This window comes from Pseudomyrmex gracilis, unplaced genomic scaffold (assembly GCF_002006095.1).
Source record: "Pseudomyrmex gracilis isolate BER0280 unplaced genomic scaffold, ASM200609v1 scaffold_172, whole genome shotgun sequence".
Lineage (NCBI taxonomy): Eukaryota > Metazoa > Arthropoda > Insecta > Hymenoptera > Formicidae > Pseudomyrmex > Pseudomyrmex gracilis.
This window is the reverse complement of record NW_018020756.1, coordinates 211,207-237,769: the sequence shown is the minus strand read 5'-3', so window position 1 is coordinate 237,769 and position 26,563 is coordinate 211,207. Positions and strand designations below refer to the sequence as shown.

General features: G+C 39.1%; 2 protein-coding genes across 3 annotated transcripts; both read right to left on the bottom strand.

Moving 5' to 3' along the window:
• Window positions 1–122: 122 nt before the first annotated feature.
• LOC109857781 (neprilysin-11-like) lies at window positions 123–18,392 on the bottom strand. The gene is made up of 17 exons (XM_020434468.1): window positions 18,025–18,392; window positions 13,942–14,016; window positions 5,368–5,435; window positions 5,093–5,271; window positions 4,635–4,880; window positions 3,668–3,873; window positions 3,371–3,547; window positions 3,011–3,109; window positions 2,717–2,861; window positions 2,036–2,250; window positions 1,766–1,942; window positions 1,523–1,685; window positions 1,390–1,438; window positions 1,128–1,195; window positions 841–977; window positions 585–749; window positions 123–317 (listed from the first exon to the last, which is right to left on the bottom strand). Exons 2-17 carry the CDS (start codon window positions 13,951–13,953, stop codon window positions 141–143), a joined length of 2,283 nt encoding a protein of 760 aa, XP_020290057.1. The 5' UTR covers window positions 13,954–14,016; window positions 18,025–18,392; the 3' UTR covers window positions 123–140.
• Window positions 18,393–21,245: 2,853 nt separating this feature from the next.
• On the bottom strand, window positions 21,246–26,303 carry LOC109857784 (dipeptidase 1-like). Of its 2 annotated transcripts, none has more exons than XM_020434473.1 (8): window positions 25,919–26,299; window positions 25,022–25,148; window positions 24,016–24,187; window positions 23,245–23,679; window positions 22,461–22,719; window positions 22,135–22,219; window positions 21,966–22,041; window positions 21,246–21,647 (listed from the first exon to the last, which is right to left on the bottom strand). In XM_020434473.1, exons 1-8 carry the CDS (start codon window positions 26,000–26,002, stop codon window positions 21,413–21,415), a joined length of 1,473 nt encoding a protein of 490 aa, XP_020290062.1. In that variant the 5' UTR covers window positions 26,003–26,299; the 3' UTR covers window positions 21,246–21,412. The 2 variants fall into 2 exon arrangements, with proteins under 2 accessions (XP_020290062.1, XP_020290063.1); XM_020434474.1 differs by having other exon boundaries at window positions 21,554–21,690; window positions 25,919–26,303.
• Window positions 26,304–26,563: the final 260 nt, after the last annotated feature.

The window sequence follows — 26,563 nt, the reverse complement described above, 5'->3', positions numbered from 1 at the left end:
GTGTATAAATCAGTCTATTTACAAATTAAAATTATCACTGCACCAACGTGTCTCCGTACTCCCGTGTCAAAGACCAAGAGATAACACAATTCTGTTAACAAGCCACGTTATGCGCCGCTCGAAATAACGCGTAAAAAAATCTACCACAAAATGCATTTGTGCGGTGGGTTCATCGGACTGCCGAGCGGGCACTTCCAAGCCTTCGCAAATTCCGCGTTATTCGACAACGTGCCGATCACTCGAAAGTGATTTGGCGCATGAACACCCTCTATTATCTTGGACTTGAGCGCTCCGTTCGTGTAATTGCCACACCAAACCTGAAAAAAGATTAATTGTTATCTTTTATCTTGTGATTTCACCCGCCGGTAAGAAATTTTAATCTTACGGACTATTTCTATAAATTTTTATTTTATAGAAATTAACTTATTGTTTATATTTTTTCTCTGAAATTTGGCAGTTTTTAAGTATGTTACAAAATTCTATTCAAACAGAACACACTTTATATCAGCTTCGCTTTCACAATTTCCAACAATCAATAAAATATAAATAACATATTTGCTGTTGCACAGTATGTTTGTTTTTACCTGAGCGAAACCTAGATAGAATAACTGCTCGTTACTGTAGTCGACGAGACCGGGCAGAGCTTGTTGATACGGATTGCGCGCGATCAGCCTCTGATACGCCCGGTAAGCTTCTCTGATGCCGCCGTTGTCGGCGATATTTTCACCCTGAGTATTGATGCCGTTCACCTAGAACAAGTCAAAAATTGCCGAACGATTAAACGCGCGCGAGCGAACGACACCCTTGGCACGCTTTTTCGACGTTTTCAACGATGCTCACCGTGAAATTATCACCCAACTGCGGTAAATGATAACTGCTGTACTGCTCGATCATACACTGCACTTTCTCATGATAGTGTTGTAACGTCTCGTCGCTCCACCATTGTCGCAGATTGCCGTTCTCGTCGTACCTTCGACCTGGCACAGAAATTCACGTGTAATTCTAGATATTATTATATAAATATATGCGGATACGTTTTTTTTAGTGTCAAAGATTGTAAAGACAAATAGCTGGTTCTCTTAACAACGTGGAGTGGACAATGCTCATCGCATCGCCGATTTACGCACCTTGGTCATCGAAACCGTGCGTAAGCTCGTGACCCATAATAGCTCCCATAGCGCCGTAATTGATAGACCTGTAATGCGCGGCGTCAGAGTTCGGTTATAATCACATTAAGGTCAGAAATATTGTTTTATTGTCATGAACTCACATTTACGTTCGACTCTAAAATTTTTCGAAGTATAACTATAAATATTGTGTCGAACGATTATAACGCGAGTTCATGAGACTTAGTTTTTATTTGTATAAAAATAATACAAAAATACGTACTCCAATCCATTGCCGTAAAAAGGCGGATGTAGAATGCCAGCCGGAAAAGCTAAGATCATAGATTTTCATTTAAATCGGTGTTGATGATCAATGACGAATAAACAAGCTTTTATAAGAATTGATTTACACTTACTGACTGAATTCAATATAGCGCTGTAAAACGCGTTTACTGTTGTGCCCGTCGATATCCATCTGCTCCTGTCGGGTTTCTCGCGCAGATTGTTCAGACTCTTCTTCATCGCCACGTCAGTCAGTTTCAGGAAAGTCGCGAATAATTTTCCGTCAATCACCTCTACCTGTGAATAAAATCGGATATTTTGAAATTTAATAATTTAACGAAATAATATCTACGTGTAAAAAAAAAAAAACAACTCACTCCTTCGTAAAACTTGTTCAACTCGGTCCGATTCGTGATCCAGTCGGGAAATCCTACGAACGGTCTCATCGCGTGCAGTTTTCTATGGGCTCGAATTCTCGTGTCGACGTCCATCCAATCCAACTCGGTAACCATCTCGTCGAATGCCGCTCTAATATCCAATAACATCTCCAATGCCTAAAAAAAAGGAACGCGAGAATCGATATATTTATTAATATTAATTTTTAATATTAATTAACGCGCGATTTTATACACGTATGTTGCGCAAACCTTTTCTCGCGCCTGCTCGTTGAAGTGTCTTTGCGCATAAATGTAACTGAGCGCCATGCCGAAGTTCGCGTTGGCGTTTCCGGTGCATCCCTTCCAGCGGGGAGTTTTCTCTTTCAATCCGAATACTTTTTGCGAGAACTGGAAACCGAGATCGCGGAACTTTTGCAGTGTCAGTGGGGCAACGGTCGAGTACGCGCTCCACCAAACGTATCGAACTGAAAAATTTCGCTTGGCATTATCGTCATTGAAGAAAAGAGCGCCGATAGCTTTCGACCTCAACGACCTCATTTTCAATTCGATCTTTTCTCTCTTTATCTGTTATGCTTCATTTATCATAGTTGGTTGATGTTCTATGTGTTGTTCTTTTAATCTTCACAAGATACAAGAGAACTTGCTCTTATCTCACAATTAAATTTCACACTATACACACAATATCTAAACCTCTAACAATTTGTTTTTTTTTGTTTTATATATAAATAGTGGAAATAAAAAAACGCCGAGAAGTTTCTTAAAACGAGATATTTTTTCCACATGCAATATTTTCTCTTCTCTCAAATGCAAACGGACATAATAGAAGCAGAAGCAATGAGGTGCGATATATAAATCCGAGTGAGTGAACGCATACATCAAGTCGAGTGGCAATCGCGCTCGACTTGACGAGGGTGCGAAAATTAGACGTACCTATTGTGGCGGGTGGTGTGACGGAAAGCAGTAACGGTAATTTCTGCAAATACTGCAGGTCTATCACGATAACTCGATCTACTTTCGGATTTATCGTGATATTTGTATTCTCGAACACAGCTTCTAGATATTTTGTCCAGTTCCACTAAAACAGCATTTTTCGTATTTTTAACATAATTTCTCATCTCGGTTTAACGAACGTAAAACGTTCGTTTTTACAAATTTTCCATTAATATTTTTAATATGTGTTTCATTTATAAGTTGCGTGAAATATAAAAATGTTTTAAATATCACCTGCTGCGCGTGCAGATCAGTGAACAGTTGCAGGTCGTCAATCGTCACATCGTGAAGGAGATGATCCGAGCTGCGTCGTTCCTCGGGCGTCGCCATGATCTGGACGGATTTCAAAAGAATTAAACGTGCTCCTGAAACGATTATCCTCACATTGGAAGTTAAGTAATCGAAGATAAAGAAAAATATTTGATTATATTCACTCGCTTTGTTGCAACTGCTAAAAATTTGTTTTTATTGTTGCCTGAGTGTTTGCGCAGTTTAACGCGATAAAAATTATCGCGCGGGCACATTCCCTTTTCGACATAAAAAAAAATAAAAATTCACACAACGCGTAAGATGTTTTCATCGCGAGATACTCACTTTGGCAATTTTGGTTGTGAAGTCCAAAATCTCGTTAGCGTAATTTGCGCTCATATTACCAGCTCCCGCTAATTCGACCATGGACTTTATGTACTTTTTGTATTCCGTGAGTTCTGAGTGAAACCGCCTTGGGTCCAGTAAGTAACGTTCGCTAAATCCGGGAGACACTTGCTCCATCTGAAATAATTTAAATTTTTTTTTCTTACACCAGATTTTGCTATTGAGCAATTTGACTGTTCTTTAAATTGTTTTGTTACACTTTGCAACATTTTTCAAAGACACGTAGTTTTTTCTCACCATCATTCGATTTCTCGTAGTGTCCTTAACGTCCTCGCTGATGTAAAAATTGATGAGAAGATTCAACCCCAGCATTCTCTGCGCTTTTCCCGCCAGCCTTGATATGTCAATGGAGGGCGTTTTGCTCTGCATCGGAGGTTCCTTCGGCAAACCCAGTTTCTCAAGCACCTCGAAGATAGGCTCCAGTCCGAGGGCCTCGACGCTCGCTGCAATTCGACGATATTCCATAATTTCCGTCATAATCACATCATCAAGCCTGTGTGTTTAACGTTAACAAACATTGTCGCGACGGCGTTCAAATTGCGCATATAACGCGCGACGTGCAAATTGCGCTTTCAGTTACCAAGAGAGACTTAATGCGATTGCCGTGTTTCCATTCGAATCATTAGCATTCGATTTTCTCGATTTACAATAGATATGTATAACTCGTGAGGAATTGTACGAGAGTTCCGGGTACTTCTCCGAGATGCGATGATAGAATCGTCAGTTTGTCTTCTTCGTGTTGTTGCCAATAATGTGACGTAGCCAATAATGGCACATCGTAATTGCGAGAGAACGGCGATGTATTATTAAATTAATTTATCCTTTTGCGAATTTACACTTACGTAAATGCCATTCCGCGCATTCCATCTCCTTGTACAAAAGAGCGCACAACTGATGAATAATTTATTTTTTTTTTGTCAACATAGGCAAATCACCTGACGGTTTTATTGAACAGCTAAGTAGAAAATCTTGTTCTTCGCAGAGATTGTTTTTCGAAATTACGCTTATCATTTATATATTTATTAGTTTTTAATAATTTATAATATTTATTTATTGTTTAAAGTTTTCGTAAATTTTTCCCTTGTCTATAAAAAATTTTGAATAATATAGATCCGCGATAATTATGCAATGTTTCTAATTTTATCCGCATTAAAATTAACAAAGTCGGTGTTCAAATATACATTTGACACTTCTCGGAACTTACCGACGTCCATGCAGGTCTTATAGAGAGTTCTCGCCATCTTTACTGGTTCGAGATCGGTTTCAACATCCGGTTCCTCCAGCAAGAGTCTCAGATCCTGCAGAAGCTCCTCTCTCAGCAAGCTTAGCTGATCCCAGAAACTCTGACTCTGCGGAATCGGATGCTTGCTAATCCAACCACCGCATGCGAAGTTGTAGAAGTCCTCGCAAGGATTCACAGATCTATTCATTGCGCCTATCACTCGCGCCGCTGTGAGAACGCAAACGGATTATTCTCCCGAGTCCTTTGTTATATTTTAGAAGTTATCAAGCGGGGAAACAAAAATTGTTAATATTATTATAATAGATAAGTCAGAAGAAATATTATACAAATATTTTTTAATTTATAACGCAAAGTTTATTGCATGTAAATTTTTTTACGATGGACTTATCTATATTTATTTATTTATAATATTATTATACCTGTTTTGATGCATTCCTCGCTCTGACACATTTCCTTGTATTCTTCCCCACGAAAGTTCGCCATTTGCAAGGTCAGTGCTACGATGAGAGCGATGACAGTCACCGCTAACAGTCCGACGACAATAACGAGCTTCATCTCCTTGCCGCTCGATTTCATCTCGTCTCTCTGATTGTAATTCCTGCCAAAGACGAAGCACAAGATCTCGATAACGAATGAAATTTGCGCACATATAATTTTGGAAAGATCTTGTATTTAGCCAAAATATAATAATTACCACGAGGCATCTGAGGTTCCTTTTGCATTCTCTCCTGCGTCTCTCTCATTATCCTCCGGATCATTTACCTGCAAATGAAAAACGACATATTTCGGAACGGTTGTGTGATTTTTTCCTTACTTTTTTTTTTATCTTACTATAGTTAAAACAGAATTCTCACAACACAAGCGCGAAGAGTGCTATATTATAACAGCGTAAATAACCCCCGAAGTGACAAGAGGGTTAGTGCACTGTGAAAAGAGAGAGAGTTACTTCGATTTCGAGAAAGAAAAAGCACTGTATCTTACGACTTGACTTCTGCGCTCCAAGAGACTCGCCGAGATCAAAGTGTATCCGCGTCAGATGTATCTTATAAAACATCGTCAGGGACTTTAGTGCGATTGAATTTATATGGTAAGAATTAATTCACTAAAAACGATTAGGGATTAAAAATAGTGCGGTTTTTTTTCTTTTTTCAATCAAACTCTAAATGAGAAAAATAAAATAATTCAAAGAAAATATAAATTTTTTGTATTGTATACATATTTTTGTTTGCTACTTGTTGAAATGAGAAGCAATTCAATTCTGACAACGGTGCACTAAGCGGCGTCACAAAGACAAAACGGAGAAGTTTTTTTCTTTGTTCCTTTGAAAATCTAACAGAACCGACTGTTAGATTTTCTCAAGTCGTTAAAGTAACGCAAACAAATGTGGATATACTTGGGAGCGTGCAAACCAAGTTGTGAGTGTTGATAAATCCGCTCCAACCAACGTATGTGTACCGTGCAACGTACACACACATGAGTGCGTGTCGTTTACGCTTCGATCGATGTTGCGCGCAGCTCCGCATCTGATCGGTGCAGATCTTACGTAAGCTCGCGTGTTCGCTTTTCATTCGTTTTTCGCGTCATTGACGCGAATATATATTGTGTATAACGGCGGTTTCACACAGTGGGACTTTTAACGGGGCAGGAATTTAATCGTTCGCCAACGGGACAGGATATTGGACCACGAGGAGAATAATGTCGTGAGAGTAACGCCGAGCAATTCTGGAGCAAGGTGAGGGGTATCGATATGGTGCGGCTTGACGCGTGACGATGATTTTGCTGGTCGATTTAAGGTCGCGCGGAAACGATCGCTTCTTCCCGTGATTGCGACCCGGGATAGAAACAGGTCGAAGAGAACAATTTCGCGGAACTCGGCATTGTCCTTCCGTAATTCTGTCGGACAGTTGTATAGAACAATTCAGATGTTCCGCAAGCCGGGAGCTTTGTCCGGAAATAATCATTTGATCGCAACGTTCGCAAGACCTGACTCAGCCAAGTGGATTAAATAATTTTCATACATATTCAGAGAGTCCAGCGTTTCACGTTTCTTCAGATTATTAATAAATATGAATATAAATTAATTAGGACAGACAAAAAATAAGAATGCAAACTACCTTTCAATCTCCAAGTCATTATCTGCTTAAATTAATATTAATTACGGCCAAGTAAATGAGGTTTCTCGAGTAACGTGCGTTTATTGTCTTGGACTTTAGTCTGTCAGAGACGTGGAATGCTCAATTGAAATTAATGAATGAAAAAATTGACACAATTAACGCTGACAGTTTTATATACTTTCTACTCTCTTCTAATTTCACATCGAAATTTTTTTCGAACAATGACGCGCGATCATTACGCGCAGCTGTGATGTAATTGTGAAGTTCAAGTTTACCGCTGCTTCTCTCGTTTCGCAAATGTTTGAAAACTCGCAAGACTCCAATCGCGATCGCGCCAACATTTAATTAAAGCAATTACTCCTCAATCATTTTTTAATCTTTTTTCCACTTACGTAACTTTTATTTTTTCAATCGCGACAGGAACAATTTAAGATAAACGTGATTAATTGTGACGTTGATGAAATCGTCGTTTTCGAAAAGTTAAACTTTGCGAGTTAAACAGACGGGAATACGATTTTCTCTTCGCGTGCAAATCGGATGCATCGGCACGCGTTGTACAGACAATGTTCCCATTATGCGCGCTTCGACCCAACCGAATTGACAGACCTCGCTCGAGAAATACTCGAGAATACGTCGCCGCTTTTTTTTCCTGTCTCTTCTCTTGCCCTCTTCTTCCCTATCAGTCTATCACGTGCAAACCATACGAACTTGCGCAAGCAAGTTTATTTGCTTTTCTAGTTCCCGCCACTGCGGATCACAAAGTAGTTATCTACTGTTGCGTTAATTCTAACTATTTTCTTCGTGCTATGTTTGTACGTTTTTCTCTCCACTCTTTTTCTCTTTAAGTTTTCCGAGAGAGCAAAAATCTCGAAGAAGGAAAATCCCATTTTTGTCTTCTCGGCGATTATAATTGCTGTCAGTTGTAATGAATATCTATCTACTGACTCGGTATAATCGATTAACAGAAAATCGATGATAAAATACTTCTTTGTTATTATATTTCGACGCAACGTTAAGAGTTTCTCTTCCAAGGAAGCGACTGTAATCAAAATCTGCGAAAAAATTTAAATCGCAGTACGTCTAATAATTCTCTTTTTCTTACTCGTCGGCAAAGTCTCGAAGGTGATGATTAAAAGTCATAAAACCTATTCTACTCTTTTAATAATTAATCTCCGCGTGCACGCAAATCATCTTCGTGTGAAATTGCACGGTAGCGAAAAAAAACTGTCGCGAAAACTCGCAGAAGGATGTTACGAAAAATGACAATCATTCCGGATTGTTGCATTAATAACCGAGGAGGTGTTTTTTTTTTTTTTTCGAGGTAAATACCATTGACAAGCGGTCACAGAGTCGGCAATTGTCGTCGACCTCACCATTCGTTTCCGATCGCGCGCGTCGTCCTTGCGGACTGGTAATTGTCATCCAGCCGACGTCGCTTCCGATATCCAGCGCCGTTGTCCTTGCGCGCCGTAAAGATTTCACCGTTTTACCAGCAAGTATCAAAGGCCGATTATAAGTCGCGACTTACGCTAACTCTGCGATCAACAACAATGGAATCGGGAAGTGCTAGTCGAAACGGATCACGTACACATGTAACAAAGAGCTTATCGCCAACGCGAGACTTGTTGTTAAGTGAATTATATGAATGATAAGAATGACGAGAAACCTGACTTGGTGCGTATTGAGAACAGATGTCATCGCCTAGTACATATCTCGACAAGTTGAATCGCGATCTCAGCAGCTCCCCTACCAGTGTTTTTGTCCGGTCTCAGAAAACATATCGGGTGTAATTAATTCCTCGCGTCAAACTGGTCGATTCTTCCGCGAGGCCTCACGAGGCGGCGAAGCGCGTGATTAATAAATAATCAGAATCTCCGTTTGTGGTGTGTGCGTAATTTCAATTCTCTTCCTGTTTAACGAAAAACTATGAAAAGCGTTTGATCGATGAGCGCGGTTATTTTTTCTATTCCGACGAAGATTCCGAAATTTAGATCAATGGCTAAGAAACTTACGCATGTGTGTTCGTTTCTCTCTACACTTGAAAAAACAAGTTTCTGCGAGTTTGTTTGATGTAATCTGCGAACGAGAACTAAAACCGAACGGGCAAGCAAACACGCGCGTTACATTTTTTAATATTAATTAAACGATTTATCTGCAGGTTACATACGGATGTGTAAAACAAAAAAAAGAAGTATCAATCATCGTCACGTGAATGTAATAACAATGAATATTTCTCTCTCGCGCAACAATAAATTGCCACTTATATGTATTTATCTTTCACGATGATGATCTATTCTCTGCTGTAAAAACACAAGCCTTGATCGGTCTAACAACTTTCGACGTAATCGCGTAATTTTTCGACGGGTTTCACGTAATTGCTTAATATAATAATACGCGATAGCCTATCAATTCACCAACCAAGATTGCCGACCAAGTGTTTTACACGTATTTCTGCCGAGTTCGTCCGGAATTTCTCGAGATAAATCGGCATTTTCAAATTATGTGACAACCGCCTTATTTTTTCGTACATATTAATTTAATCGACCTATAGAACGTCATTCAATTGATTGTCGATTCCGATTAACCGCACGTTGACGTGAGTTAAAACGTCGAATATCGACGCACGCGTGGCAACGCGCATTGTACGTATCGTGAAGTATATTTATTTATCATCACGTCTTTTCAGCACGTCACGTACGAGACGAATCTGAATCGTTATCGGTGTCATTGACTCCGATCGTAACGCGGCACGTGAATAATATTCCTATCGTTCAATCTGCTCGTACATGCTGCACGCGCTTCCGACGTATCTCGACGAAATCGGCATATCTAATATTTGCCGCGTGTTCCAAATACGTACATACATGTATCGCGTTGGAAAAGGAACGAGTCTTCAATGAGACTGTAATGTCACGACTTTCCACATTTTCAGATTAAAAATGACGCACCGTCGCAGATACTTTCTGTTTCACAAAACTCGTTACAATGCAATTGAGATTTTTTTTTGCAGCCGGAAAAGGATTTTTCCAATTAAAATACAATAGAAATTTTTTTGCAGCCGGAAAAGGATTTTTCCATTAGGCGTGTTTCTTATTAAAACTATCGTTTTGGAGATAAAAATATCTACGGACGTATAAAAGAAACCATTGATGTATACCGCGCGTATCACGTGCAAGTTACCGATGACCTTCGCTGTTGTGAATATAATTGCATTGTTGCGGAAATATAATCCTAATGTTAATTATTCCGTCGGCTTGCGCGCAGCTGTGTAACTTGATTAGCACGTACACCTTTATACTCGTTTTAACGATACCCAATGAATTAATTAAAGTCTCTCGAAGATCTTGTTACGGATAAAATAGATGTGTGTACGCACATTGCGTGATATTTAATTGTGTGTTTTCACAAATGTATGTAATTTGTGTCGCTTCCAAAATAAACAGCTTAACTTAGAAATTTGGCCGCGTGTCACCGCGCTCTCTGTGTCGTCTGAGAAATTTTCTCTGTCTGAAAGACTCGGATTACGTTCTTCTCACGAGACCGGTTCATTATACTCGTTTACATATTCGCAGTCCGTTCTTCAGAGAAGGAGACAGATACTTGATGTATTTTTGTTAGAGCGTTTGTTCGTATGAAAAAAAAAAAAAAAAAAAAAAGAAGAACATTGAAGCGACCAACATGTCGCTTGTGCACGTTCGCTTATTTTATTCCGATACGTTTCCTCGTCGAGAGAAGTATACGCAGACATATTTTTTTATATACGCTCGCGTCGGAAACTGTTATCGGAAATTTCGATGATGTATTTTAGGACATGTTTATCATAGATAAAAAAGTGACACACGTATTTTTATACTTGTTATCTGAAGATAAGTAGAAATTTGGAGAACGTAATGTGACTCTTCCTCTCATCTATAAATTTAATATGTAATCAATCGTTCAAATATATGTAATACTTTTTGAGCGCGGTTTTATTTTTCTCGGAGAAATTAGTTAATTAAATATTCAAGAAAAGTAAGAGAAACCTCAGTAAAATATTTAAGAAAAGGTGTATAATTCGCAAAAAGTTATAATCCGCGTTAGTCGTTTTTATTCGACAGATAATGGCGAATCTAACGAGCGGTAAAATTACTTTTCAACGATTACCACAAAATGTAGGTTGGCGGAAGGTTGTCCGCAGGCTGCCTTCAAAAGTGACTAACTCAGTCACTCACTAACTCAGTCTATATACAGACTCATCGTGCATCGTGTCCTGCTGTTTTCGCGCTTCACAAGTGGAACGGCTCAATGTGCCATTGAGAAGATCCTATTTCGACGACACGGTACGTGGGGAGTCGTAAGTGTCGCCGAGCTGCTGCTTGAAACCCATCATCGCGCCTATTACTTTATAATGCAATTACAGTACCGAGGGTGGTCACTGACTTCAAACTTCAGCAGTCCAGGCGGTCTCTCTTCGCAACACCATCATTGCACGCTCCCCGTCTCTTTTACCGCGCGCAGGCTTTTGTGTTGTTCGTCAAAATTATACCCATGAAAATTTCACACCTCGTGACAGACAGATTGTTCAAACAGACGGGTTAAAGATAAGTGAAGAAAGTTCGATTCTGCAAATCTTTCACTTTCACTCAACAACTCTTCAACCTGATTTCGCGGCTTTAGTCGAATTGATTTGCGAATTCTGCATCTTCTATACACGTCATCGAGTTTTATTTTTGCTGAACTGTTTATTTGCGCGAACGAGAATCATTTATTTTTATGCATCGATACGCTGACGATTGATACGTGCCGATAATGCTAATACTGCTCTGCAATCAAAGACGATTGTGCTGCTCGCGAATTACTTCCGGACTCGCGGACTACTACGAATTCGTTTCAAGTGCTCTCCTTGCCATTGACTCGAATATCTCGTGCGATTCTCTCAGCTCGCCGCCTTGACCGCGAATCTACGTACACGCTCTACTTCTTTTGCCCGGGATTTTGATCGAAGGAACAATCGGTTCTGCTGATACGATCTCGACGAAGCGCGGAGTCGATACGCGACCCATAGCATAGATAGCGGGAAAGGCGATTAAACAGAGAGAGAGAAAGAGAGAGAGAGGAAGAAACGGTGCGCGAACATCCTACTTTGAAGGAAAGTAGATAAGATTGTCTCAATCATTTACCAAACGTTGCGTTTTAAAACTTAGAACAACGAAGAGATTTCGCAGCCGAGTCTTAAATTTTGTAGTTTGCACTTTTTTCTGACTCTAACTTGAAGAAAGTATCAAACTGAAGTGTTTAATTTAAAAACCAAAAGAAAATACGCGAACTACGAAGTTGCGCTACAAAAGGAAAAGATCGATATTGCCCATGAATGGCACCACTTTATCTGCCTCGAGCAGCACAAATAGAATGTGATATATATCCGATGTTAGAAACTGGTCTTATTTTAATTATCCTTCACCTGCACGCGATTGACCTCTTTTCCCACCGAGTAAAAACAAAAAAAAAAAAAAAAAAAAAAGAAAAATAGAAAACTAGAATTGGTTTCAGATGTTCGACTGTTTGCAGTTTCTAACGAAGTAGTCGAACACGGTAGCTACTTTTCCCTTCCTAATTGAATTTAATTGAAGGGAACAACGGTTGTGATCGATTCGTCGTGCAAGTCGTAAATTTATGACCGCGCGGGCAAACTTTTATTTTAATTATTTCGTACGTAATTATTATTATTTCATAATTATTATCATTTGTTACACGCAATACGATTTAAATTCTTGAAATCTCAGATTAATCAAAAATCTGTTAAAAATGAATAAAAAATTTATTCGAGCACGCACAAAAACTTGTTACACATTGAAAAATCACGTGTAATTAAAATGTTCTTTGTTTCTTCTCGAATTTTATATATTTCCCGCGACTTTAGGAAACGTGTCGTCGCATAAAGACTTCGCTTCGTTTGATCTTCTGTTCTCGTTAACATTCGATATATTATCATCATCGTGAAATAGACTGCACTTATGTGAGCGGAACAGATCGCCTCACCTTACGCATCGCGTATAATGACAACTCAAGGCAGTGGGTGCGTTGTATCGGCTTATGTTTTATGCAGATCCCCGCGCGTGTGGCGCGAAACACCGCTACGCATCGATACTTATTGTATATTGATTTAGATCAATTCCGCGACAACACAAAATCCCTTGTGTCAAACTTTCGAGGTTTATTTACACTTTATCTCAAAAATATTCTTGTCAAAAGCAAAGCGAATTTATTTGCATTCAATGAACCGACTTTTAACGCCCGACGACGAAGGTAAACACTTGGAGGTAAAGATTCGACGCCGATAAGAGCGCAAGCGGGATAATCCTTTAAAGTACATTCATCAATTAGAATTAATTTAAATAAATCATTTCCAATTGTGCGACGTTGACTTCCTGAACATACACACGAGATGAATGTGAAATGAGACTGTTGCACAAACGTGTGGGATTTGCATTAAATTTCAAGAGCGTAAACTGTACGATTTGGAGACGATTTTATCTTGATATGCGTGCAACAAGTTACTGCGCACTACCCTCCTCCTTGTCTCAATTTGTTTATCTCAATATACAGTTCAATTTATTCTCGTGCGCGTTAGTGATTAAAATTTCCTCGGACAAAGCTCGTGTTAACATAATTTCTCGAATCAGTAAAACGTGTTATGTTTGATTGTCAGAAGAGTTTTGATTTTATTTTTAACTTCGTTAAAGAGCAAAAGAGAGAAAATGTGACAAAAAAAAACAGAGTGGTGTTTACACAGATATATTGTAAGGCAAATGCATGCCACGTAAAATATACAAGTAGCTGAAGAGCACTTGTAATCTAAAAAAACTTTTAATGTGCAATATATCGTTGTAATATCAAAGATCTTAATTATTTCATACGTAGAGGCAACATATATGTAAAACTTATTTTATCCATGCGCATAATTATATTTTACGACGATGTCTCGCAAAAGGAAGAGTCACGACTCGAAAAAAGTATCGATTAAAAACATGCTGTATTTTAATGAGAAAGACAGACAGACAGAGAGTTTCCTCGTACAATGACACTTCGATTCTAATTTATTCCCGTTTCTATCGATATGTTTCATCAACGAATGATAGACACGGACTTAACGAAACGCGGTATGCACGTCTCACCTTGTATCTCATCTTCGCCGTCTCCTTCGCCGTCTCGTCCTTCTCCTGATGTAGCCTCTTTCAGCCGGCGGGTCTCTGCAAAAGGACGAGATGAATTATTATCAAAAATGTCCCTGGTGAGTCTCGATACAAACGATGCGACGGCGGGCGGATGAATCAGCTGTTTTGCATTGAATGAGAAAATGTGTGAGCGAGCGACATTATTCGTTTCTGTCATTCTTTTTTTTTTGTGTCATACGCGATCCTTTGTCATCGCGCGCGCGTTTCGTCGGTGAGACAATGACGATCGAAGACAAGAAGACTTTCCTTCATGGTGCTCCGTTGTAATTCGCATATTCGCGTACACGCGAATATATTTGTACGTTTACACACCGCGCGGATCTCAGAAGTCTAAAAAAAAAGTGAAACTTCAAAGTTCTTTTCTTAATTTTAATCGACCTTTAAGTGTGACTTTTTTCTAGAAATTTCGAAAGCTTGAAAAAAATTGATGAGTACGCCGACTTTTACCGGAGAACAACAAGTGCGAATACACTGGCGCTTTTACAATGATTTATTTCTCTATGGAGCTTGTGTTAACCCATTTGCATCACAAAGAAAAGTCAAAAATTCGTTCTTATCACCAAAATTTTTTTTTACTGTATTTAAATTTTAATGAAAATGTTACAAAATATGAAAAATAAAATCAATATTGCATAAATAAAGAATTTTTACTTTATTATAGATTCACAAAAATAAACGGAATGGAATCTAATTATAGAAAAAAAAAGTGCGTGAGGGGCCCTACCGCTGGACAATAATATGCGCTTTGGTGATAAATGCCTAAGTAAAATGCGCGCATATATGCGCTCTGGTGATAGTGGCCAGGCAAAATGCGCACATATATGCGCTTATGATGCAAATGGGTTAACTCGTTAATAAATCTTACGTACTTTGCTTGATAGACGATCGCACACTCTTGTTGTAACAAGAACGAGATACATTGTCTTGTGATAATTTCTGTATGTTCTTACGTCGAATAATTTGTTGTCGATGATGCCTATTAAGCCAATTCTTTTCGCGTGTGAGCAGTGTGAAAGAGAAAATTTGAAAAAATTCAGAAGAATTAATGTAAACATTCGCCGAGGAAAGCGCGTCTGTGGAAAAATATATTTAGGAAAATCTCACAGTTAAATGTTCACACTTCGGTGAGTCGCGCGCTCTCTACACGTTCGACGAGGCCTGAAAACGAAAGGATCTTCCTCGATTAACGGATTAAGCCGCGCGGAAAAGCGCATGTCCGTTTAATCACGTGGCGATTTATTCCCTTTTGTGACGCGAAATTGCGTCGTGAAATCGCAAGAGATCGTTATTAAATCTGATGCATCCCGGCGGATCGACGAAAGCGTGCAGCACGCTCTCGTCTCAGGATCGGTTGCAGAAAGTGCGTACATACGTTTATCACGAGCTCGACATAGCCGTCACATATCGTGTTTCCGGTTTCTTCTAGAATTACTATTTGCATTCTTGATGCGCAATAAGAAAAATGTTAAAAACAATTCGCAAATCGGTCTATTTTAAATTTTAACAAATCTGTGAAAATATTTCGATTCTTTCGAGTGAAAGAACGAGAGAAATGCATCTTAATGTTTTGCATTGTGATTTTTACAAGTTACAATGAGTTGATTTTTTTTATTTTGAAAATATTTACGATTTTGTGTTGCGGTATGTATTAGTTCTCGCTTTACATCATCGAATATTGTTTTATATAACAATTTCACAGCTTTATATAATTGTTTTATTTCTTGTACATAGGTAACGCGCGCATTTCGTCGAGTGTCCCGAGGCAAATTGCTCGCCGTTTAAATCCGACCCTGCTCGCGCGCACCGTACAATGCTTTCGATTTCGCGCCTACTAATCGCATCTGTGTGCCGGCACACGCATCTCGCTGCGAGGGAATCTGCGTAATGCAACAGTTGCGTACTTGTCATCTTCGATCACTTAACACCGACGCTTTAAAGGTACAATGTTGAAGTGGATAACTGTAGATAGACAGTTAGGGGCTCTTATGCAACGAATGCGCTCGCAATTATAGATATGTTACCTGCGGCGCGCGCGCACATTGCTGCGCGCGGAACATACGAAACGGAACATTTACGCGAATGCATTATTGATACTTTGAGCCACAACGATTTTCAGACGATTAAATAAAATGAAATAATTGACATACAAAGATTTATTGAAGATTGAGAACGAGAAGTTATATCGTGCGCAACTCTCTTATATCGAGAGAAAAATGATCAATTACGCCGCAGGTTTATGGTGAAAAATGTTTTTGCACACCAAACATGATCGACGTCTAATTTTATTTAACAATTACGAAAACCAGCGCGAAGATGCGACGCTTCCGAGTCGCGTTGTTCTCGAAAGAGAACGCTTTCGGAGATAGGATGCGTGAGTCTTATCAAAGCTCACAGGATGTTGAAGATATAAACAGAAAGTTGCCGGGACTGTTTCGAGAGAAACAGTCTCTTTGTACGGACGCACGAAAAATGTACGACAGGGGGTTGCGCGAGCGGTGTGTATCCGTTTTTAAATCTATTCATAAACATGGGACGTGTTAAAAGAACGGCGTTGCGTTCGTTAAGTCGCGCTTCGCGCCGTGCGAGTGCTCATATAAATTCAAAATTTAACTTCTTTAAAGCGAGAGACGATATACACCGAGCGCTTTTCTGGCAACTCGCCAGAGTGATTTAGAGTCGGAGAGAGATTCTCGAAGGTACACTATTAATCTTCCTCCGGGTATATATATATATTTTTTTTTTCGTTTTTTAGTTATATATTTATTTCGACTTCTTTATCGCTGCGGCTTAGATCAATCGATTAACCTAATGCACTTTATGGATAGAAAAATTGTTTTGAAACAGAATAGCAATCTTGACATAGTAAAAAAAGTTGCATTAATTTTTTTTACGCGATCTTTAAATTAAACAAAAGTATCTCGTTGCACAAATCTTCAAAGATAAAAAATACATATCTAGACATTTTTCATCTTATCGATTGAACTTAGAAGAATCCGATTTGAATAACTATGATCCACTTGCTCTTTGACGTCAAGAGAAGATTCTAATCGTTATATACTTCCGCGTATTTAAGGAAATACAGAGTTATTTTTATTACATGAGCACGGTCAGATCATTGCCTTGAGTGAACGTGCGTTACAAACAAATCGCAAGACAGGCATAACAAATTATGCGGTTTATGCGACACCAGATAGCACGCAAAAAAAAACCATTTGTCTTGGATGTTTGGAGATTATAATTTTCCTGAATATTATTACACGAGAGAGAATTCTTGTCTTTTTCTATTTTAACCTCAGCTATGTACGTATCGCACAAAAATTATTTTGCATGTCGATTTGAAAAATATAAATTGGGGAAACTTTATTTAGAACGCGTGCACGTGTAAATTATATCTCTAAAATATTGAAATACGAGCTCTACGTGAACAAGATCAAAGTAGTTGTTTTGCAGAAAATTAAACCTTTGATCTCTGTCCACAATTACGCACATCGCGAGTTGAGTGTACGCGCAGAAATGTGTGTTTAACTTACCACGTGCATTGCTCAAATTGACAACTTGCTCAACAGAATTTATGAAAAGAATAAACCAACATTGCGTAATATTATGTACGCAAAAATGTTATCGCATTAAACATTTTATAAAACCTAAGTAAAAAATAAATAAAACATGTAAAAAATTTTGTTCGATCAAAACACTTGTTTTAAACATTAAGAAAGATACGTTATCTCTTTTAAAATTACTTTAAAAACTCTTTTTCTTTGTCGTTTCGGGTTACCAGAAACTAATTGCAGAAATCATGAATTTTTCATGTTACATATCTGTGTAGTGTAAAACTTTAAGAAAACCTGTTCAAAAACAGTGGCTAAATATAATTCAATATAAAAAGCACAAGATGTGTTAAATTTGTCGAGACGCAAATCTCATTTAGTTTTTTGCCAAAAACAAAAAAACGATACTCGGTAAAACGGTGCCGCCGTGCTTTTAAACACACGTTGCGCGAAATATAAATCAACGAGCGCTCACCTGTTCGCTTCGCCCTTTTTTTAACTTCCCTCGAGAGAGTGTGTGTCTCACAAACGCATATTAAAGCGCACACACGCTCCAATTTCTCGCTCTTTGCGTCGCGCGAGATCTTTTTGCAACAAAAAATAAAATGTGAACTCGGCGTTGAACGAAAACGAGCGAGCGTGTGCGATATCTCTTTTTCTCAGTGAAAACTTGCGGATTTCTTTTTCTTTTCTTTCTTTCGCGTCGCCGCAGCCGCTTCACATCATCGCTTCGCGACTGGCACAAGCCCCCGTGTTTCCTCTTCTCTTTTCTCCTTTCTTTCTGCTTGTGTTTTCGGTCGCGTGCGTTTCCGTGTGGCCGGCCGCGATGGAGGATGCGACTCGGGGGCCGTTAGTAAACTAAACTGAAGTTTTGGCGTGCGGAGGAGCGACTCTAATCTTCGAATCCCCTACCATTTCCGCGCCACGATGCCGCGTCAGGAGCGGCTTGCTCCGGCCGAGAGACGCGGGGTCTGTTCCTTTTTAGGAGATTTTATCGCGTTAGAAAAATAGAAGTTTGCTCACGAGAAACTTCTAAACTAGTTCACCAATTGAAAGATATTTATTTAAGAAGTGTATATAAAATTTCTCCACTGATCTGTTCCGCTGCACTCAATGTCTCAGACGATCGCGCATCTGTTTCATATTTTCCGTTTCTTTCTTTTATTTCTTCAATTTTTGCTCTTTATCTCGTTTTTTTTTACTTACTTAAAATACATAAAAATACATACATAAAATACTTCTGCAACATTTATCAGAATATTATAATTACCTAAGCATAATGATAGCAATTTTTTCTACAGAATTCGACGACGTTATCTAAACATCTTGATTCTCTCATATCAGAAACTTGATCAAAATCGCTTTTTTTTTCGCGATCTCTGCGGGTGCTTGACGATAACGCACATCGTTGCCGATCGGTCGACGTCGTGCGTCTTCGCGACTTCTCGGTGTTTTAAAGACAAGAGGATTTTATGATCCGTCAGCATTTGCCGCAAGGCCTCAAAGGTAGGAGGTGTACAACGCGCTCCGAGCACGGGCGCCACTCCTCTCTTCCTGTGGACGTTCAACAGATCGCAATTGGCCCCGGCTTGACTCCCGCGGATTAGATTGCAATTTATCTTGGCCTCTTTGACCCGACTCTGTGCGTGCTCCCCTCGGCCTCGCGCGTGAGCCCGCGCGTCGCACGCGCATCCTCGTCTCTTCGTCGTCGTCGTCTCGTTCCGCGGATCACGTGGTTCGGCTGCTGCGCGCCGAAAATGAACTTGCGAAGAAAACCGCGTATTCAGCAAAAAAAAAAAAAAAAAAATGACACGCTCGCCGAAGCATGCGAGCGTGAATTATAATTATTATGCATGAATTAAGTATCGCACAGCGCCCGACTCTCTGTGCGCGGTTCTTTGTAATTCATTTCACACTAGTAAAAAGTGCGTGTAAAGACATCATTAATTAACAGCAGAGATTTCAGATACGACGTCGGAGTAAAAGTTGTAGAAATTTAATTAGAGATACAGCTCGGATTATTACGGCAAAGTACTAGTATGAGATAATATTTAACTCACACCAGAAACTTACGTACGTAATGTTCATATTAAAGACTTTTATAAGTGTCTTTCAAAAAAATATGTTTTTATTTCCCTTCATTTAAACAAAAAGATTCTTCAATCTTTGTCATCGAGAAATCATAGTATTTGTTTTTTGGATATTTAAATATAATCGAGTGATTGTACCAATAAGAAACAAAGCAAAGAAGACCGATTAGGGTACTTATAAACGAGTACAGTCTACTTTTTCGGTCTACATCGTAAACAAGAACCCAATTTGACACACTTGATCAAGTTTGCTTACAAATGCGTTATTGAGCAATGCTTTAAAAAGAAGAAAGTAATCAGATGATGTTTCCTCTTTGATTGTTGTTTTCAAGTGCAAAAACATCGCAACCTCACAGTGTGCATGACCCACATCTAGAAAATATGTTAATAACGATGAAAGCGAAAGCTCGATGCACGATGTTCGTGGTCAGTGTAGTCACTTTCACGATTTCTGAAAAATGCAAGATCTAGCTCGGCTGACGCGGAGTATCTTATTAAAATTAATTCGTTCTTATCTGTTTTGTTAGAAAGTAGTGTAAAACTAATTGTTTACGAAACGATCGATATTTAAGAAGATGCGATGTACAAATTGGCGTATACGTAGAACACGAGTTAATATGGAAGAAAAGATTATGAGAAAATATACAAGTTCCCCACGCATTTTGGAACATTTCTGTTTAGTAGATCGTCGAATGTATTCGTGAGAAGTTTTCAAGTTCAGAACGACTTTGTCATCGAGATCAGAAATTACTTACAACAGGCCGAGATGCGTGAGAACGTGTAGAGAGAAGTGAATATTACGAATTATTTTTCACGCGCGCTCTCGCGATCGCCAAGTGTAAGTAAATGAATTACTCCGACATCACTGAAATCTCCGCCGACTTATTACCCTTAAAGAGAGCTGCACGAGATTGTATACGAGATTCAGATAGCGAGATTATTCAGGCGACGCCGTTCCCGATTGCAATATAAACTTCTCGAGTTAAAAATTAAACGGTGTAATTGACATATGCGACTTGCCCGCCTCTGTATGGCCCTTATGTGTCTGCGTGCGTGTAAATGCGCTTGTGTCAAGATTAAATAATTGCTTCGACATGCATTATGTGTCGGTAGACACGAGAGGAGGAGAGAGAGAGAGAGAGAGTCTCAAGACAAAAGGTAAATTGACTTAACTTGCTAACAACCATTTTGACCATAAACGCAATTGAACGTGACGTAACGAGACCGATCGCACAAAGGTTTCAAAGTACGCTGTTGCCGAATTCGCGCTTTACCAAACGAGGTTGAGAATAATACGAGGAAAAAGTGTTACGTACAGTAAACTATAAGATATCAAATATAAATCTTTAACATGCATAGAACGTTGCATTGTGAGCAATAGGGTACACCACAAAATGCCTCGTATGCATGTCTCTTCCAGGAAATATCTCGACAAAATTTTGCAATCGCACCGCAAAAGTCAGTTGTCAAATTCAAGAGAAATCCTTACTGTGGTAGTAAATGGAAATGGATTCTAGGTAGAACAAAGGAAAGTGATATTCTTTTGTTGTTGGGATCGTCTCGAAAAAAAAAAACGAAACTCTGTCGTTTAACAGAGTACACAGTGTCTATCTACTTTATTAAAAATGTAAAACAGCTCGGGCTACTCAAGTACAAAGAGACGATACAGGTAATGATGTTTCGAGTTTCGAAATGTGCGTTGTCTTATTGTTACCGAAAAATTGAATGAGATCTTAATCGATGAACAAGAAACGAGTGGAACAAGAGGCGTTTCTACGCGTCGTGATATTTGCAATAAAAAGTGTCCTCGATGAGCTCCTGAGGGATCCACTCTTCCGCCGGGAACTGATTCGAGAGCGTCGCCGCGTGATTTTCCACCTCCTTGAGGACGCGCAACAAATTCCCGCCCACCAGTTTCTTTATGTCAGTCGCGGACCATCTGCGATCCCGAGTCAGCTCGGCCAGCAACAAAGGGTAGCCAGAAACGTCCGGCAATTCCGTCGGTGGTCTGAACAACATCGTATTAAGCAACATTTTGCGACGTAAACATCCTGATTGAACAAAAAAACAGGATGTAACAGAAAAATCAAAGTGAAGAAAATGAGCAGTTATTAAAACATTGAATCATAAATTAATCAATTTTAACTAATTGATTAATATTGCCAAAAATACAAAACAAATAAATATGAAGTCATTGAAACGAATTGTTAATCGAGATTTCGGCGAGGAAAAACGTATTACGCAGCTTGTTTGAAGATGCATTAGCGCTCTATTGTGTTACTAGTAGGCGATAAAGATACGAATGACGCTGGCGCGTCTTTACTACCTCAGTATTCCATCGTAGCCCGCGCCGAGACCCACATGATTTACGCCAGCTGTTCGTCTGATGTGATTGATATGAGCTATAAGAAGACAGCAATATTTTCGGGTGGTTCCTTATCTCTCCGTGTTTACTACAATTTCGAATGTTTTGATGTTTCGCGTTACTTACGCACCTATGATGTCGTACATGGAGGCCTTATCGCTGCAGCTCAGATGCGCGCTGTCGAAACTGATCATAACCAGACCTCCGTTGAGAGACTGAAAAAAAAAAAAAAAAAAGGAACAAAATGAAAGCCGCGCGACGATTATGTCACCCGTTCAACAAAAAAAATTGTAAGTAAAGCCGTTTTTTTACTGATGAGAGAACAAATTAAATTTCTCTAGTGCGAAATTAAAATGTAGCCAAAAAAATCGATGAAAAAAAAATTTAAACTTACATTAGACAGACTCAGAGCTTTATAAAATGCATGTCAGGATTCTCGGAGAATTTGTTTCTTACCAAATTTCGCAGTACGTCGTCCGGAACGTTGCTCGTGGAATTACAGAGCGCCTTCGCAGCGCTGTGCGAGAAGATGACCGGCGCTTTCGTCACCGCGAGAGCGTCCCTCATCGTCTTCACAGAGACGTGAGAGAGATCCACGAGCATACCGAGCCGATTCAGCTCCCGAACGACCGCTTTGCCAAACGCCGAAAGGCCGTCGCTATGAAAATACGACGGCGCGTCCGAATTCGGATCGTCGACGGAGCACGAATCAGCCCTGTAAGCCGAAATCGATCTTCCAATATGTTGCAAAACTTAGAAATTCTCTAAAGCTATAATTTTTTCTAAGATCAGAAACAATACTGCTGATAAGTTTCCGCGAATGGAATAAAATGTGCAATTATGAATAGACGGAGATCGTTAGAGTTTCAAAGTATTGTCGACCCAATTAAAGTGACTTACAAAGATAACGCAAGTTCAAGTTACGTCACATATTTTACGTCACATTTCCTTTCAGCTTAGTCGGCACGCGCATGCGTATATAGCTTATAGTTAATTAACTAGTATCTCCTCGATTGCTCTCGCGGATATAATAAGCTTATTCTGAGAACTGAGATCAAATCGCTCGAAACTACTGACCGACAGAACGACGATGAGAAAATAAACATTAACCAATATAGGAGATACCAATTTGCCTTCAAGGTTTATTCTCTTCTGCTGTTATTACAATGCAACGCTCGTGTGCGCGTCACATGAGCGCGCACATGTCGTTAATCTTCTTTCTGACGACCGAAACACTCACCACGGAGTGTTGCACTTGTGGGTCAGGGTCATGTAGCGCGCGCCCAGCCGATGGAAGCTTCTCAGCACCGCCATTGAGGTGCCGATGCTGTGGCCACCCTCGATACCCACCAGACTGGCGATTACTCCGTCACGATGAGCTTTTTCCAGTTCGCTGCTTGTTGTCACCAACCGGATTCGTTTGGGGTAACGCGAGGTGAGCCTGCGCACGATGTCGATCTGCTCGAGAGTGAGCTGCACGGCGTCCAGGAACTGCGCCTCGCACGGCACGTAGGCCGACCAGAATTGCGCACCAACGATTCCTTGCTCCAAGCGAATCAGATCGGTCTGCCATTGTGGACCCCAGCTAGCGTTGCGCGACAGATTTTCATCGAAGGGGAAGTTACCCAGTTTGCTGCCGCGGTGCTTGCGCAGATTCCAGGCGAAGTCGTTGTTCCTGACGGGATATTTCACATGGCAAGATGTAAACCGAAGATTCTTTTAAATTTCGTGGTTTCGAGAAGTTTGGATATTTAAAAATTTCATTTGTAAATTTTATGCAAAAGCTGAAAACTTGTAATTATTTTTATATGTATAAAATTTCTCTTTTCAGAAAGAACTTTTATCTCGATTTAACACAAATTGTTCTCTCGGATACTTTATAGACATGTATTCACAGCTGTTCCCTGTCACTTCGAGTAATCGCAAACGAACCGTTGGAGATAAAATCTAATTTTAACTCACACAGACTAGAATCTATTTTCTTCTAATTTATATGAGACACAACTGTTACCCGTCAATCAGAGGAACCTCCGACAGCATCCTTCGGACCACCTGCAATCTGGCCTCCAACAAGTGAGAACTTCGGAGCTCGAGGGCGAGGGGCAGACCTACTCCAGCCACTAAGGCACAGCCGAGGAAGAAGATTCCAATCATCACCGCCCATCTTCTTACAACGCTTTGTCCTCAAAAAAAAAATAGCCTTTTATATTATGTTCTAATCCTTTTTTCTCGATTAGATGTACATATGTTTGTACATAAAAAGATTGCGAGAGCATCTCGAACTTCCAACGGAATCTTCTAAGACCGGGACGACTAGTCGAGCGTAGCTTTTCTAACGTTTTCTGATACGTGAAATCGCCGTGACTGAAACATTTCGATCTACCGATTCCTCAGCCGGTAACTACCGATGCAATCTCGAGAAGATCGCCGATCCGTGAATAGAAATCACACTTGAAATCGTGAAACTGTCACTCGTCGTTTCTCATTGTACGACGAGTTTCCTTAGATCGCGAACGCTTTTACGTAAGCAAGCTCGTTGACGTGCGAAATTGGAGGAAAGCAAGAAAGATCAAATACGCTTGTCGTTCGATCATCGGGAACAACGAGGGATGATGGGATAATCGAGAAAGCGTTTGACGATCACGAGCGCGACACGGTTCATAAATGTCTGTTAATTCGATTTATAACGCTTGTTTGACAACGGAAATCGCAAGTATCACTTACGACAGAAGGATACGCAAATACATGTAAATCCCATATTTTTAAATATGGACGCTCGAACGCGTTAAAAAATATTTGTTACTTATTTATCCACGTAACAATTTAAATATATTTATGTATATACTTAAAAAGTATTATATTATAATCATTAAAAAGTTATTAAAAATTATAACAATTAAACACTTGAAGAAATATAGTTTTGTGCTATAATCTCTTTTTTTAAAAAAATATTTATACTTTTAATAAAAAATTTATAAATATTTCGATTTTCTTATAAGTACATGAAGTAGACTCACTACTCTCTCTCAACGGTTCTTTAGCTTTGTTGAAGGAAGTTGAAACCCCCGTGTCCTTGATATGGTGAAGTGCATCACCGTTAGGCAGTTTTCCTATAAGTTCCGGCGAAGAGAGTTGCAGACAGGTCTGTAAAAATGTGTTAATTTGCACAAGCTATAATATCGTGTAGTGTAGCTTTAAGATTGTCTCCGTAAATCAAATCCCGAGAGATCGCAAAGATTGCATAACTATTTATCTGCGTTGTGCGAATGTCGCATTATGTCAGTATTAACAGCACGCAGCTTTATGAAAGATGTATGCACCGTAAAAACACGTTTGCCTTGAAAAAAGGAACATAGGTACAGAAAAATACAATACACACAATTATATACCTACTTAACATACAATTATGTCAACTTTCCATAGAAGATCGTAAAAATGACTTTAACATTGAATATCTTTTTTTAGTATTTTGAAAACTTCATTATATTATATAACTCTATAATATTATGCACTGCCAATCAAAAAAACTCTGTTATAATAAAACCATTTTTACGTAAAAAAAAAAAAAACGGTTCTGATACTCCGAAAATACATTTTTTTGTGTTCGATTCTATTGAAAAATAAAAGAAACAATAATCCTAACGTTTTACTATTATACTAAGTATTTTCTATTTTTAGCTAAAAAAAAAGAACTTTCTGTATGTGTGTAAAAGCAATGAAACAGCGTACACGCTTACGTGCTTCTATTCTTGACTATTCACCGCGGCTATTAATTATAGAAAGTGCTCCATAAATTATATTTTAGCAGACACTCTCGGGAGTCTTACAGACTGATGATAGGACAATTAAGAGGAAGCTTTAGAGATTGTTGTAATTAATAACAAAGAATATTTTTTACATGGCATCCCACTTACCTCCAGGATATCAACTTCTTTTTGTCTTGGAGACGGTGAATTGTAAACCATACCATCTTTGCTGACACCATAAAGCTCGAACATTGTCCTCTCCGATTCCACTGTTCGTACGTAAACTCTTTACCCTTACACTTTGGGGTTTCTGCGAGCGTCGCTGCTATCGTAAATACTGGAGAAACATCTTCCTCGACGCATGCGTCAACCCCTATATCGACCCGGAAAACAGTACGAATCCAAAAACCTGATGCATACGAACTAAACATTTATTAGCGACTGAAAAAAGCAGCTATAAGTATCACGTTTGCTTAGTTTCATATGTAATTGGCGATTTACTAATGACAAATTGCATGAGTTGCATTTATTATGTCTTTCAAAATATTTTGTTTTATAAATATCCATGCTATCAAACTCATAGGTTTTTCTAATTAATTTTAATCCATATTTTTGTCAACAAAAACAGTCTTGTCAGACGCAAACATGCTTTGTTAGTATTAGATTTTCTGACGAAGTTTTTCTTATTCTTGTAACAATTTTTTAATGATTTTTCCAGATATTTTTTACTTTGTACACACATACATAAAAATGTTATTAAAAACTTATTTCAATATTTTTTCCTGTGTATATATTATTATGTTATGTAATATA